The sequence below is a fragment of the Lepidochelys kempii genome, chromosome 3, assembly GCF_965140265.1.
Source record: "Lepidochelys kempii isolate rLepKem1 chromosome 3, rLepKem1.hap2, whole genome shotgun sequence".
In the NCBI taxonomy this organism is placed as follows: Eukaryota; Metazoa; Chordata; order Testudines; family Cheloniidae; genus Lepidochelys; species Lepidochelys kempii.
In genome coordinates, this window is record NC_133258.1 from 185,168,348 (window position 1) to 185,183,029 (window position 14,682).

General features: G+C 41.3%; 1 protein-coding gene across 8 annotated transcripts in view; it reads left to right on the forward strand.

Annotated features, from left to right (window-relative positions):
* EML6 (EMAP like 6) overlaps window positions 1–14,682 on the forward strand; it is a 317,349-nt gene that overhangs the window by 297,464 nt on the left and 5,203 nt on the right. For all 8 annotated transcript variants that reach the window (XM_073339271.1, XM_073339273.1, XM_073339274.1 and 5 more), the window contains 6 exons: window positions 5,032–5,189; window positions 6,462–6,576; window positions 8,088–8,276; window positions 9,575–9,747; window positions 10,406–10,568; window positions 13,391–13,494. In XM_073339271.1, the coding sequence (XP_073195372.1) occupies window positions 5,032–5,189; window positions 6,462–6,576; window positions 8,088–8,276; window positions 9,575–9,747; window positions 10,406–10,568; window positions 13,391–13,494 (902 nt within the window). The remainder of the gene's footprint in view (window positions 1–5,031; window positions 5,190–6,461; window positions 6,577–8,087; window positions 8,277–9,574; window positions 9,748–10,405; window positions 10,569–13,390; window positions 13,495–14,682) is intronic.

Genomic DNA, 14,682 nt, shown 5'->3' on the forward strand with positions numbered 1-14,682 from the left:
GATGGATTAAGTCCCTTAAAAGATGGGCACAGTAAGTGCCTCTTCTATCTCGGAGAGTCCCACATAGCTAGCAGATGCCCAGTGTGCCTGTCATTTTCTGCTAGAATGCAGAAGTTGCAAGACAGAAGCCTCAAATTCCACCTTCTGGAATAATCCATGAAGGTCTCACTAGAGCCTGAGGAGACAAGCTCCAAGATCCTCCTAGTGGACAAGCCAGTGTCATCCAGCTCTCTATCAGTAGACAGACTATATCCAAAACTGGCACAGAAAATACTGTGCCAAGAAAGTAACCAGCATAGTCACCCCGTCACCAAAGCCACTGGCATCATTGGCATCACAACAGGCACCAACACTGTCATAAACATACAGCTAAGGTTTCAGAGTAGCAGCCGATGAAGTGAGCTGTAGCTCAGGAAAGCTTATGCTCAAATATTTTTATTAATACAGCTAAGGGTAGCATAAAATCCCTCCTTTACCTGTAAAGGGTTAATCAGTTCCATAAACCTAGTTGGCACCTGACCAGAAGGACCAATGGGGAAAGAAGATACTTTCAAATCTGTGGGTGGGAGGTTTTTGTTTGTGCTGTTGTTGTTCTCTCCGGAGACAAAGAGAGAGACCAAGCAAGTAATCCAGCTCCTACTGAATGATACATCTAAAATTACAGAAATAGTAAGGAAATGTGTTAGAGTATCTTTTGTTTTAGCTTGTGAATTTTCCCTATGCTAAGAGGAAGGTTTATTCCTGTTTTTTGGTAACTTTAAAGTTTTGCCTAGAGGGGAATCCTCTGTGTTTTAAATCTAATTATTACTCTGTAAAATTATCTTCCATCCTGATTTTACAGAGGTGTTTCTTTTACTTTTTTTTCTTTATAATAAAAGTTCTGTTTTAAAGAATCTGGTTGGGGTTTTTAGTGTCCTAAAAACCCAAGGGTCTGGTCCATGCTCACCTTGTTTACTCTCAAGCCTCCCCAGGAAAGGGGGTGAAGGGGCTTGGGGGGATATTTTGGGGAAACAGGAAATCCCAGTGGTCCTTTTCCTAAATCTTTGTCTAACTTACTTGATGGAGGCAGCGATACCGTTCCAAGGACAAGGAAGAATTTGTGCCTTGGGGAAGTTTTTAACCTAAGCTGGTAGAAATAAGCTTAGGGGGTCTTTCATGTGGGTCCCCACATCTGTACCCTAGAGTTCAGAGTGGGGAGGGAACCCTGACAAACACCTAGAATGTCAAAGTCCAGCACCGTCAGGAATCGCTACAAACATAGAGGCAGAGATTCCAGGGGAACTTGGTGTCCTTCCATAAGGACAGAAAACACTAAGTCTCTGGAGAAAAATCTACCAGGCCTCCCATGGCATCAAGGGCTATAGGAAAGGAGCAGACTACAGTGTATGAGACCCAGCTGGCACCAAGCCTGCTCCAGGACTGCACCCTTCAGTGTTAACAGTGACTATGGAGGACAGATCTAGGGGATAACCAGGACAACCACTAGTGCCAAAGGACATGCCAGTACAGACCTTGGTACTGAGAGTGCCGCACATTTCATCCATGCCCCTAGAAGAGAGCAACTCCTCACCAGGTCATATAGTCTCCCTGTCCTCAAGTACAGAACCCTACCCCCTCAGGTCAGTGGTCAACACCCTGGGGAGATCTCCCTGATTCCCCTACGTGAATCAGCCGCCACCAGCTTTTCAGGACTGGCATAAGATTGGCGACTACCTAGAGAGCCAACTGTACTAATACAGCAGGCCATAGTGGCCCTATTTGGGTTACTAGGGTCCACTGTCTCAGTCTTCACCACACTTGACAAGAGGAAGAAGTCACTCTCCCCTTCAGCATTGCTAGTCAGACCGCTGCCACCGGAGAACCAGGAAGAACCAAATCTGGGGCCAGAGCAACTCCAACGCCCCCTATCACCACCTAAGGATCTCTCATCTTCATCTTGTGACAAAGTGACACAAGTACCAGTGTCTGATGACTTTAAATCATTTCAGTGGCAACTTCTGCGGATTGCTGACACTCTGAAGTAGAAATAGCAGTGATATCAGAGAACCCCCACAAGCTATTTGACATCCTGTTAGCTTCTGGTCAAGCCAGGATTGCCTTCCCCATAAATGAAGAACTGCTTGACCCAGCCAAGGCCCTGTGGCAGGCATTTGCCACAACAATGAGGTACCAAGTACCTTCAATGTGATTTGAGGACTTCTACACACACTCCAACCCCAGGCTCCTTAGTTATGAACAGGAGAAGTCTAAGTGGAGCAAGCGTGGCCCCAAAGACAACTGAACCTATTTGGGAAAAAATCACTGTGACATTGCAGTCTATATGATTTTAGGAAAATATGCTAATGAGTGTGAATATAATGTAATTGGAATATGCTGCAAAAGGTCTCTTGTAAGGTATCATCACAAAGTTTATAATCTACTGAGTGTGGTCATCCTATGTATATAAATGTATCACTCTTGTATCTTAAACTAGAAATATAAAATATAACTCTGAGGTCCTATTGTAGTTATGCAAAGTGTGGGCCATTAATGGTGATTTGGAATCTTGATGGCTCCCATTAACCAGGACAATTGACTGTAGATGGCTCTGTTTGCTTTCAGGCCTTCCTGTGAGTCAGACTGGGAGGAATGAAGGCTTGGGGGTCTCACAGGACATGTGATCATGTCACCTAGCACTGAAATCCATCTTAAACCTGGTGCGTTTCCATTTAGAAGGCAGGGTGGAGACCCAGAGAGACAAAAGATTCCCACCTTGTGCCAAAGCTATATAAGGGGGTGGAACAGAACAAAGGGGGCTGCAATCATGAGAAATCCCCTAGCTACCACCTGAGCTGGAACAAGGGGTGTACCAGGGGAAAGGATTGTGCCCAGACTAGGAAGGCGTCCAGTCTGTGATAGAAGCTTATTGAAACATCTGAGGGTCAGGTTTTATCTGTATTCAGTTTTGTACTGTATTAGGCATAGACTTGCATGTTTTATTTTATTTTGCTTGGTAATTCACTTTGTTCTGTCTGTTATTACTTGGAACCACTTAAACCCTACTTCTTGTATTTAATAAAATCACTTTTTACTTATTAATTAACCCAGGGTATGCATTAATACCGTGGAGGGGAGAGGGAAGGAACAGCTGTGCATATCAGTGTTATAGAGGGTGAACAATTTATGACTTTACCCTGTATAAGCTTTATACAGGGTAAAACGGATTTATTTGGGGTTTGGACCCCATTGGGAGCTGGGCATCTGAGTGTTAGAGACAGGAACACTTCTTAAGCTGTTTTCAGTGAAGCCTACAGCCGTTAGGGGACGTGGTTCAGACCTGGGTCTGGGTTTGCAGCCAGCTAGCATGTCTGTCTCAAACCAGGCAAGGTACTGAAGTCCCAAGCTGCCAGGAAAAACAGACTTAGAAGTAGTCTCAGCACATCATTTGGCAGTTCCCAAGGGGGTTTCTGTGATCCAACCCATCACAGTCACATTCTTCTGCCTCTCTATAGCTTCACCTTGCTCACTGCCATATCTAACTGGCTGAGTATGACTTCTTAAATTGGGACAGGGCAATCAGTTTGAAGCCAGTGGAGGCACTGATACCAAAGATCCGGGACTCTATGCTGCTCCTGAAAAAAGGTGGCACTGGCATTCAATTCTCTCCAGGTCCACCTAGCAATAATACTGGCCTGTCACTCTAATACAGAAGCACACAATATTTTCACATCCAATGGTATCAACATTCTTTAAAGGCCTTCTTCATACCCTGTGGTTTGACACCTGGTTCTTTGGTGGGACCTCGGTATCATTCTTGTGAAGCTCATGGATCCTCTGTTTGAGCCACTGTCAGAAGGCTGCATATACTACCGTACCATTAAGGTGGTCTTCCTGGTGTCCATCAGTTCAGAGAGTCAGTGAGCTCCAAGTTCTCATAGCCAGACCACCTTACATATCCTTCTGTAAAGACACAGTGGTGATGAGACCACACCCCAAGTTCATCCTTAAGATACTCTCAGACTTTCACCTAAACCAATGAATTACTGTGCAAGTCTCCTTCCCAAAGCTGCACTCAATGCTGGGAGCGGATAAATTACACATCCTGGATGTTTCCAGAGCTTTGCTGTATTACTTACCTTAATAGGCCAAGCCATTTTGGCAGTCTCCCCCAACCTTTGTTGACATTTCTGGTTCATCCAAAAACCAAGATATCTCATTGCAGAGAATCTCAAAGTGGATCACAAAATGCATTTACACTTGTTAGCTATCTGATAAGCCTTCCCCTTTCATCATCAAGGCACAGTCCACCAGAGCACAAGCTGCGTGCATTGCCTGCTTCAGAAATGTTCCAGTCTCTGAGCTCTGCAAGGTTACAACATGAAGTACACTAACTCTTGTGAAACATTATGCCTTTGATGTGGTGAAGAGGGCAGATGTGACGTTTGAGAGAGTAATACTTCAATCGTTCTCTGACTTACTCAACTGATACTCCTCCCTCCCACCATTCAGCTTGACAGTCATCTACAGCGGGGCTCACACTGACACACATTCAAAGAAGAAAGGATGGCTACTTACCTGGCAGTAACTATGTTTTTTTGAGATGTTGTAGGTGTGGATCTCACAACCTTTCATCCATCCCCACTTTTTAGAGTCCTCACCTAACAAGGGATTTGAATTGCAAAGCAACTGAAGGAGAGTTGTGGCCACCTCACCCTTTATGCCCTCATGTGAGAACACAAGAAGGCACCAGGCAGAGGGTGAATGTGTGGCCCCAGTGGACACTGATAATTTCAGTCTTGTACACACAGGGCACATGCACACCTACAGGGAAATCCACATTGACTACAGCATCTTGAAGAACCGTAGATACTATAGGGTAAGCAATTGTTCTTTTCCAAATTATGATTTTACTAAAATACTGTGGTTGTATCACAGTGGACTTTTCTGTGAGAAATACAGTAATGAGAAGAGAGTTTTAATTCAGTTTCCTAAAGAAGCAGTAAAAATGTTATTAATGATTTCTACAGTGGAGGTTGTTTCTGTTTGTTACAGAATAACCTTACGTTTACTGGTGCCATAAATGGAGATGTATATGTGTGGAAGGATCATTTTCTGGTTAGATTGGTGGCAAAAGCTCATACAGGTCCAGTGTTTACAATGTACACAACTCTTCGAGATGGACTAATTGTAACTGGAGGGAAGGAAAGACCGTAAGATACACATCTTCCTAAAATACATTGTTTATGTCTGTGTCAGATTATTAGATAATTATTATTTATACAAAGCCCTAGATGTGCATAGTGCTTCATAGATATATAAAAAACAGAGGTACCTGCCCCACAAATCTTATAATCTAAATGACACAAAACACAGCAAGGGATGTTAATAAGTAAAATAGGGAGGGAAGATGTGGGGCACAACAGTGGAATGGGGAGCAGGAGGAGCGGCAGTATGGCAGCAGAGGTAACTTTTGTGCAATCTCCCTTCTATTTTGTGGGGTTTCTGACCTCCTGCATAGTAGAGGCTGACAGCAGCATTTTTGTCATAATTGTTAGATTTACTCAAATTCCAGACTCTCTCTTCTGACCATTTCTTTATCTTTGATTTACAAGATACTCTGTTTTCCAGAAGTCAAATATACTTTTTTCAGAGTTGACCACTTTTACAGCCAATGTGATAGTGGTTTGAGATTAATTAACAGAGAGACTGTGGCAAGGCACCTTCTTGGTCTCACCAGCCTCAGCTGTTTTTAGCCTTGGTGGGACGGACTTAGGGTAAAACAGTCTCTCTTAGCTGTACAGGGGCAGTCCGTCCTTCTCTTAGCCAGTGTTTTTGGCTTGTTTTTCTCCCTTATGGGAGGGAATGCAGCCTCCCCTCCTGGAGAGGCTTGCTCACTTGCTGCTACTCGCCTACTGGTAGCTTGACTCCTTCTCTCTCCCCCCGCCCTTCTCCCCAGAGGGGGAGGGTTTAAAAAGGTCTCAGGCAGCCCTTAGTTGGAATCAGATGATCCTAATTGACCTCATGTAATTCCCTCTCAGCTGATCCTAATTGATCTCTGGTAACCCTTTCTCTGCTGAACCTGATCGAACTGTAGTCACCCCTCCCCAGTTGATAGGGAGGAGGGCCTTTTAACCTTCTGGGACTGTTTTCGTCCCTCCCCTTGCAGCCATTTGTCCTGAATTTATCACAAAACTTATTTGCTGTTTACATCATGGTAGTGGTAGTAGTAGTAATAGTATTAGTACTGCTTTGGAAAATATGCAAAACGATGGCTTGATACACTCATTTTTATTATTTCCTTACCATAATACAGTAATGCAACTTCTTTAAATACAGTACAAGGAGATAATGCGTATGTTTTGATATTTAAACAATAATTTCTAAAAAGTACTACTTTAGCAATGAAATCTGCATATTTAATAAATTCCAATCAGTGGGAAAGGAGAATTCCATATAATATTTGACAACATGCTCTTTTTCAGGACAAAGGAAGGAGGTGCTGTAAAATTGTGGGACCAGGAGATGAAGCGCTGCCGAGCATTTCAGCTTGAGACAGGACAGCTCATTGAGTGTGTGCGCTCGGTTTGTAGAGGAAAAGTAAGTGAGTCAAAATGACAAGTTTTACAATTTACTGCCTACTCTCATCATAAGAAGTCCCTATGTTATTCTTGATGTTGTTCTTGTTGCATGGAGGAGCAGGAAGAGAGCAAAGAGATTATAATCACTGAGACCCCCTCTAAGTTTATGTGCACAAAATTTTATGTGCAAAAATTTTAGCTCAGTTTGCATGCACTAATCTACCTGATTTACATGCCCATTTGCACATCAAAATATGGGGTATGAATTCCAAAGGGATGTATGAACATTTTTAGAAGTCTGGCTAAAACTGGGCCTCTATGAGCCAAATGCTGTGCTTAGATCAATTCATGTGGAACTTCAGAGAGATTCCTGTTGACTTTGTGGGAGTCACACATGCATCTGAGGGCAGAAATGGCTTTAGACCCTGATTTGATCCTCAAGTGAAGTCAGTGGAACTACTCATACGCTTAAAGTTAGGCACTGCTTTTAAGTACCTTGCTAAATTTAGACCTTGGAGATTTAATGTAATGTTGATTCATGTGCAACAACTCTTAAAAACAGAATACTTTTGTTTTGCATTTGTGTAATATATGGCGGTATTTTTAGATGTAAATGATAGGCAAAGAATTCTACTTTAAAAGGTGAATTGCAACATTTGATTTAAACTGTATAATCCTGAAACCAGTAATAGAATACACTATAATCCTAAACATGTTAATTATAATAGTTTTCTGTTTAATATAAAAAAAGTAAAAAGTTGTGTAACTCAGCCTGAATAGTTGATTTTTTTGCACCAGTAAAATGTAGACATTATAGCCTGACTTTTATGGTAATGAGCAAACAATTGCACATTTATATTTTTAGGCACAAACAGTACATGTCTAACAGCTATTTGCACATGCTGATACATAATGATATTGGCTCTATTTAACTTTGCATTATTAGATCCTAGGAATTCAGGATATCCTTGATCTTCTAAACATTTTGTGTTAGTGAACTACAGTCAAAGGTTCAAATTCAGTGGCAATAATAATAATATTACTGTGGAGGAGATGCAGAGATACAGAGATTCAGTGGTAAAAGAATATAAGATAAAAATAATGAAAGATAAAGAATGTGGAAAACATTGACATTTTTTCCTAATCTTGTGGATGAATGTTGTGTTCATGGCAGTCAAGGGCTGATAACGTAAGCAGGTGCTACAATTTATCGTAAATTATCTGAATCCTTCCAACATCACTGCTACTCCACTTCTGTGTCTGTCATGAGCAGAGTCTGCCAATCATGCAAAATTGTATATAAACTCTATAATCTGGACAAAAAACCCCTAGGGACCTAAACCAGGATTTGAAAATTGGCTTCTGGAAATGAAAGGCTAGTTCACTTAATATATTGTTTCAAGATGCTGAATGAAGCATAAATCAAGACTAGTTATAATAAGTTCTCTGTTACACTTCTTATATTTTAATGTGTTGATATTATGTGCATTATTTTGATAATCTGGTTCTCACCATATTTGACTACAACAGGGCAAAATTTTAGTGGGAACCAAAGATGGGGAAATACTTGAAGTAGGAGAAAAAAATGCTGCTTCAAACCTGCTGATTGACAATCACATGGAAGGGGAGATTTGGGGTTTAGCAGCTCATCCCACAAAAGACATATTTGTCACTGCAAGTAATGATGGAACAGCAAGAATCTGGGACCTCTGTGACAAAGTGAGTACCATTTAAACTAAGAAGCATTGTCATCAGTAGCAGTATCATTACGTAATCAAGATTTTTCCAACTGTGAGCTATGTGTTGCCCTCTGTCCATGTATGCAACTCTCTTTGAAGTATGCACATATACAGGGCAGTGTTTGTCCCTGTATTTCCATGTTGTTCCCAGCTTAATCTGTAGTTGTGTGAGATGGTCTTTTGTGATATGGTTTATTGCTGTTTCTAAAGGAAATGTATCTGCATTTTGCTGAGATGTGCAGCTATTTGAAACCTCCCAGGCTTAAGAAGTGCTTTCTGTCATGTATGGACTGTGAAATGTATTTTAAAAAAAAGTTTAGAAGTTATAGAATGGCTTGGGTCAATGTTCTAATTGAATGCAAACAGCTAGGGTGCACAGAGCCAGCAGTGGGGAAAGTATACACTGTGCCTTAAAAAACTGTGTAGAAAGTGCTCCAAAGCTCCCTGTCTGCAAACATAATACCTCCTTCCATCACCACTTAAGTTCTGTAGCTCCACTGCCCCCAGAGCTGTATCTTAGTCTTAAATTTGCATTAATTATCTGATTGGACCTGGGTTATGTCTACACTACTGACTTCTGCCAGCAGAGTTATGTCTGTCAGGTATGTGAAGAGATGTGATCCCTGAACAACATAGCTGTGCTGGCAGAAGTCCCTAGTGTAGATTCAGTTATACCAGCAAAGCTCACACTTTTAGCATTATAGCTTGTTTTGCTTGGGAATGTATGTGGAATAAGATAATAAAAGCACCCCTTTACTGGAATAATTTACATCCAAATTACCTGACAGTGGCTCAAAGATAGTATGGATCATTTTTTAACATCAAATAAATTTAATATAAACACAGTAAGGTAAGTGAAGAAGCAGGAGCATTATAATGTATGATGGCATTAACTGGTTTAACAAATCAAAAGAAGAACTTCATATTTAATAGTTAAATAAATTATTCAAATCAGTGTTAAACCCATATAGAAACTGATTTTATAAACTTTTTTGCTGGGCTACCTCCTTGTAATGAGTTCAGTGCAAGATGACTGGAAGCACTGAAATGTCCATTTTAATTAAAGCCTTACTTTCAAATTTATTTCACAATGTCTGTCTGGTGAGAAGTGCCTTACTATGCGAAATTTCAGACTGACATTTTGAGGAAACTGTACAATTTTCTTTTAAGTAAGGGTCTTTTTGTTCTTTTATAGATAGCTTTGCTTAAGTCTATTTACTTGATAGTTTTCTATAAAGAGAAAAAACTAGTAAGAAATCATTGTTTTTGTTGATACAGAAATTGCTGAATAAAGTGAATTTAGGCCATGCTGCAAGATGTGCTGCATATAGTCCTGATGGTGAGATGGTAGCTATTGGCATGAAGAATGGAGAATTTGTCATCTTACTTGTAAACAGTCTTAAAGTTTGGGGCAAAAAACGAGATCGGAAATCAGCTATTCAGGATATCAGGTACATCAAAAATTCATTTGAAATAGGACAATATTGCCCTAAACCTGCAGTCCTTATTTAGGGTCATTTCCTGATTGAACTAGGCTGGATTCTCTTTAACTGAAATCTTTAAATCAAGATTAGAGGATTTCAGTAACTCAGCCAAAGGTTGTGGGCCTACTATGGGAATGGGTGGGTGAAGTTCTGTGGCCAGTGCTGTACAGAAGGTCAGACTAGGTGATCATGATGGCCCCTTCAGGCCTTAAAGTCTAGGATTCTAATCTCCACCTGAATACAGCTAGTAATCTTTGCATATTAGACTTTTAATATGAGGAGTTAATGTTACATTACAATATCACCACATAGCACTGGGAAATCCCCTAGCTCAGCCTCAAAGAATAAATGGTACTTTGCCCATATCGTTAGGCACTTTACAATAATGAAATATTAACAATTCTTAACTACATATGCTTCAAGCATCAGTGTGCCTTTCTGATTCAACTGTTTCAACATCAGTGGTGAGATTTGGTCTGGCTCAGAACTTGCTATTGTTTTTCAGTCTTGTCTTAGAAAACATTGAACTTTTATACCTTAAGAATTGTGGAACAAAGCAAACAAAAATCTTAACAAATGCAGCAATACAGCAAATTATATCCCTGCTTCATGATTTGTTGTCTAGAATCAGCCCTGATAATAGATTTTTGGCTGTTGGCTCACAAGAACATACTGTCGATTTTTATGACCTCACCCAAGGCACAACCTTAAACCGGATAGGCTACTGCAAAGATATTCCAAGTTTTGTCATTCAGATGGATTTTTCAGCAGACAGCAGATATATTCAGGTATGTTTTAGGTGGGCATGCAGTTGTTTAGAGTTCCTCTCATTAATTTATCATCAAACACTTAAAGGAACAAAATTAAGCATGTAAAAAGCCTTCCAAAAGTCTGGCCTGTAAAGCATAGGAATAAAGAGCTCTGTTCATCCACCATCATCCCCTAAATCTATCAGTTGTCCCAAGACATCAAGTACAAGCCTTGCTATGAAATGAATGATCTGTGAGTTAGAAGAGCATTTTGGGATACTGGCATGCAAGTGAGTATAACCAGCATCCCAATTTTCATCAAAATTCCTGTATTCAAAACTGCAATAACAAATAGCTGTTGGGCTGGAGTTAAGGGTTAATGAATCTAGGGATTTGTAACTACAGTTATATAGTACCCTATTAGGACTTATCAGTATGGTAGAATTACCTGGCCTAACGAAGGCAAAATCTGGGTCTAGAGTACACACAGTAATGGTAGAACAGTAAAAATGGGTACATTTGTGATGGGTTGGACCCCCCCCCCAGGATGTCACCTGGTGTGCTGGGATGCCAGAGTCAGACTATTCTGCCAGCCTGGGTCCCCATTTACCTGGCCTTGCTAGGTTAGGTTCCCCAGCCTTTTCCAGCCAAGCACACAGGCAGGGCCACATTCACCTGCACAGAGAGCCAGAGATCCGCTCTGGGAAGGCTGAGCTTAAGGGGCTTGCCACAGCACCCAGATGTCCATCCCCACTTGGAGTACAAACCCAAAATTATATGAAAGTCATCTCTTCCCTCAATGTGGAGGAGGGTGTACACAACGTCTCGCCCCTTCCCCCACTTAGAAATCACATAAACTGGGTTATATTATAAACTGGAAATAAATTTATTAACTATAACAGGTGTGTTTTAAGTAGGTAAGGGGGTAGCTGAAAGAACAAGTCAGATTACTAAGAAAATAAAACAGAGCACGCAAACTAAGCTTAATACACTAAAGAAACTGGTTACATGTAAGTTCTCATCTTAAATGTGATTCTAATAGTCTTCTTCACAGGCCAGACCCCCTTCCAGCCTGGCTTCAGTTCTTTCCCCCAGTTCAGTCTTAGTTGTTCTAGCTGTCATCTTGGGTGGGGAAGCAGGGGAGCTCTCACGACCAGGATTACCTCACTCCCCACCCTTAAATAGGATTTGCATAAGGCAGGAGTCCTTGTTTCCTAGTTTGACTCCCTTGCCTTCCAGTGGAAAGTTACAATAAGTCCCAGGTAATGTTTTAGTATCAGGTGACAAGACCACCTGACTCTGTAGGGCCCCTATAGCCATTCTTCACAGGCTGACCCACACATTCACAGGAAGACTAAGCACTTTTACAGTCCATTGTCTCTTGCTGATGGGCCATCAGCACTGTCGGGCTTTTTCACTGTTGTTCCTGAAGTGTTAGCGGGTGGTGTGAGATGGGGGGAGAGGGCAGTAGTTGTGTACACCCTCCTCCACATTGAGAGAAGAGGTGAATTTCATAATATATCTTTGGGTCTGTACTCCAAGGGAGTGCTGGAGCAAGTCCCTTCAGCTGAGTCTTCCCAGAGCTGATCTGCAGCTGGGTGAGAGGAGGTTTTAAGAGCCTGGCTGAGCAAGACAGGTTAAAGGGGACCCAGGCTGGCAGAACAGGTAGACTAAGGGGTATCTCAGCACACCAGGTGACATCCCAGGATGGGTCCAACCCATCACAACATTCTTTCACTAGTGTGTTCTGCAAAGTACACAGAAAAAGGCTGGTCACACTCAAAAGTACTCTGTAACCCTAGGGCTCAAATATGCCTTTAGCGTGCTGATCATCAGCAAAGCGGTATTGTGCATGACACCATTTGAAGCTCCCAAATGTGTGGGGGGAGCATACCTGTTGCTACTCCTTTTAAGCATAGCATGTGCTCTTCTCCACAGCTCAGCAGTTATGCTATTTACTGTAAAGGCGGGTGGGAGTGGGGGCAGACCCTTGTCTTTTAAAAATGTCATTGCCCCTTTGGGATCACAAAAGTAGTAGCAGTCCTTGCATGAGGACTGTAAGTTTGGCTAGTTCTTGCTAGAGGACTTAGGGAGTAGGGATTTTGTTTTACCTTGCACTGCTTCAAGGGGCCAGCAATGTTTTGGCCTATAATTTTAGTTATGGAAGCTGAGAGCATAAAGCCTTCTCTTTACTCTCAGATACTGTATGAAAAATGCCATCTCTCTAAGACTGAGCATAGTGCAATGTATATCATCACATAGCAAGAGGATCTACTGGCAACAAGTAGCTATGCAAAAGCTTTTTATTAGCTAGATGCAAAGTTAGTTTCACAGTCTTAGTACCATGGCAGTTTCCCTCGTGTTCTCAGAGCTGTTGAATGATCAGTTATTACTGATAATCCACTGCTGGTGAATAATCTCTCAATCAGATTAGTGCAGATAATATACAGTATCTCACATATTTTTGTCAAAGTCTACAGTACTAAAGTACATGAACCCAAATGGTTCATGGTTTCCCTCCAAGGTGTCTTTGATGCTGCCAACTTTGACAGGAAGATGTGAGATAGTACAGATAATAATCTGATTGAGAGATTATTCATCAGCAATGGATTGTTAGTATAAAATGCTCATTCTATAGCCAAATCATTAGTTCATACTGTAAATTTGTTGTGATTAGTTTATATTGTATATAACTCAATTACAGAAGCCCAAGAAAAGCTATAAACTTAGAGATATAGGTGAACTGCTATATTGTACATATGGAGACCATTAGTGTTAAGAAATAAACTTTTAATTTTAAAATATTGAAATAACATCAAAATACATTTATGGAAAGGTTAATCTACTCTTTCTACATTCAGGTATCAACCGGTGCCTATAAACGACAGGTTCATGAGGTGCCATTGGGAAAGCAAGTGGCAGATGCCACACTAATAGAAAAGATCACATGGGCCACATGGACAAGGTGATGAAATGTCTAAAACCCAAAGAACTTGTTTTTACAAGCAACTGATTGTGCATGAATCTGTACTACAGAAATAGGATAAGTGAACGTACTGTTATGAAAGTGCAGTTAGTGCTGGGATTCACAGAGTTTTGGGCTCTTTTAGATTTGCAGAACTATTATATGAAGAATGCTAGCTCTTTTGCTTTTCTGAGGCCCTGTCTGCACCGAACTTTTAGAATGAATTTGTAACTAGTTGGTGTCACAGTTGACACCATACATGGTTTGTAGCCACACACACAATGTGGTTGGTATTCAGGATTACCCCCTACCCACATCTGTGTAATCACTCTTGGCCAGTCCCCTTTACTCCCAGCCAGCTGAGCTGCCTGATATCCCAGAATGCATTGCCTCCTGCATTGCTGATGCCACTTTGTGTTGCGCCCTCCAGGCACTCTGTCCTTTGCTGAGGCACTCTGCGGTAATGTCCCACATTTTGCCAGAATGCACCAATACACACACAGTTAGGCAGCATGATGGATGTGGCTAGAAAGAAAGCAGGGCTGACATGGTCATGTTATGAAAAAGCTGTTGCATGGACACTACTTAAATGTGGTTATTACAACTGAGTTACATAGGACCATCACAACCTGATTAAAAAAGCATGGCTGTATGCTTAGTGTAGCCAGAGCTGTAATGTCTGTTGAACAGCACAGCCAAGTTACCCTCCATGGCTTTTTAATTACAGTGTAGTTTAAAACTGTAATGAACTATACTAATGCCATTGGTATAGGCATTAATCAAAAGATCTGACAGTATCCAGTGAAATGACAATATGCACAAGCTCTTAGCTTAGCTCTTAGGGAACAAGGGTAGAATTGCATAACACACTTGCTCTTACTGCTTTGTTATCAAGCAAACACAAGACTGCAATGCCGTAGCTATTACTATGGCCTCTTCTGTCAGAGAGTGTAAGGGGGTGTGGGGGAGTGCAGATACATTTGAGAGCTGATATGTGGGCAAACATTCTAAGTGAGGAAAAACAGCTATTTTAAGAAACACTCTAGATACAAACAATAATCCCCCTCACTTGAGGAGGTAGGGCCCAGGAAAGGAGTACTACTAAGAGGCATCACTGCTATAAAATTTCAGTGTGAGTGGGAGCAAAAATGTGGGGGAAAGGAAGAGTGTCTCACTGAGGCAGGATGT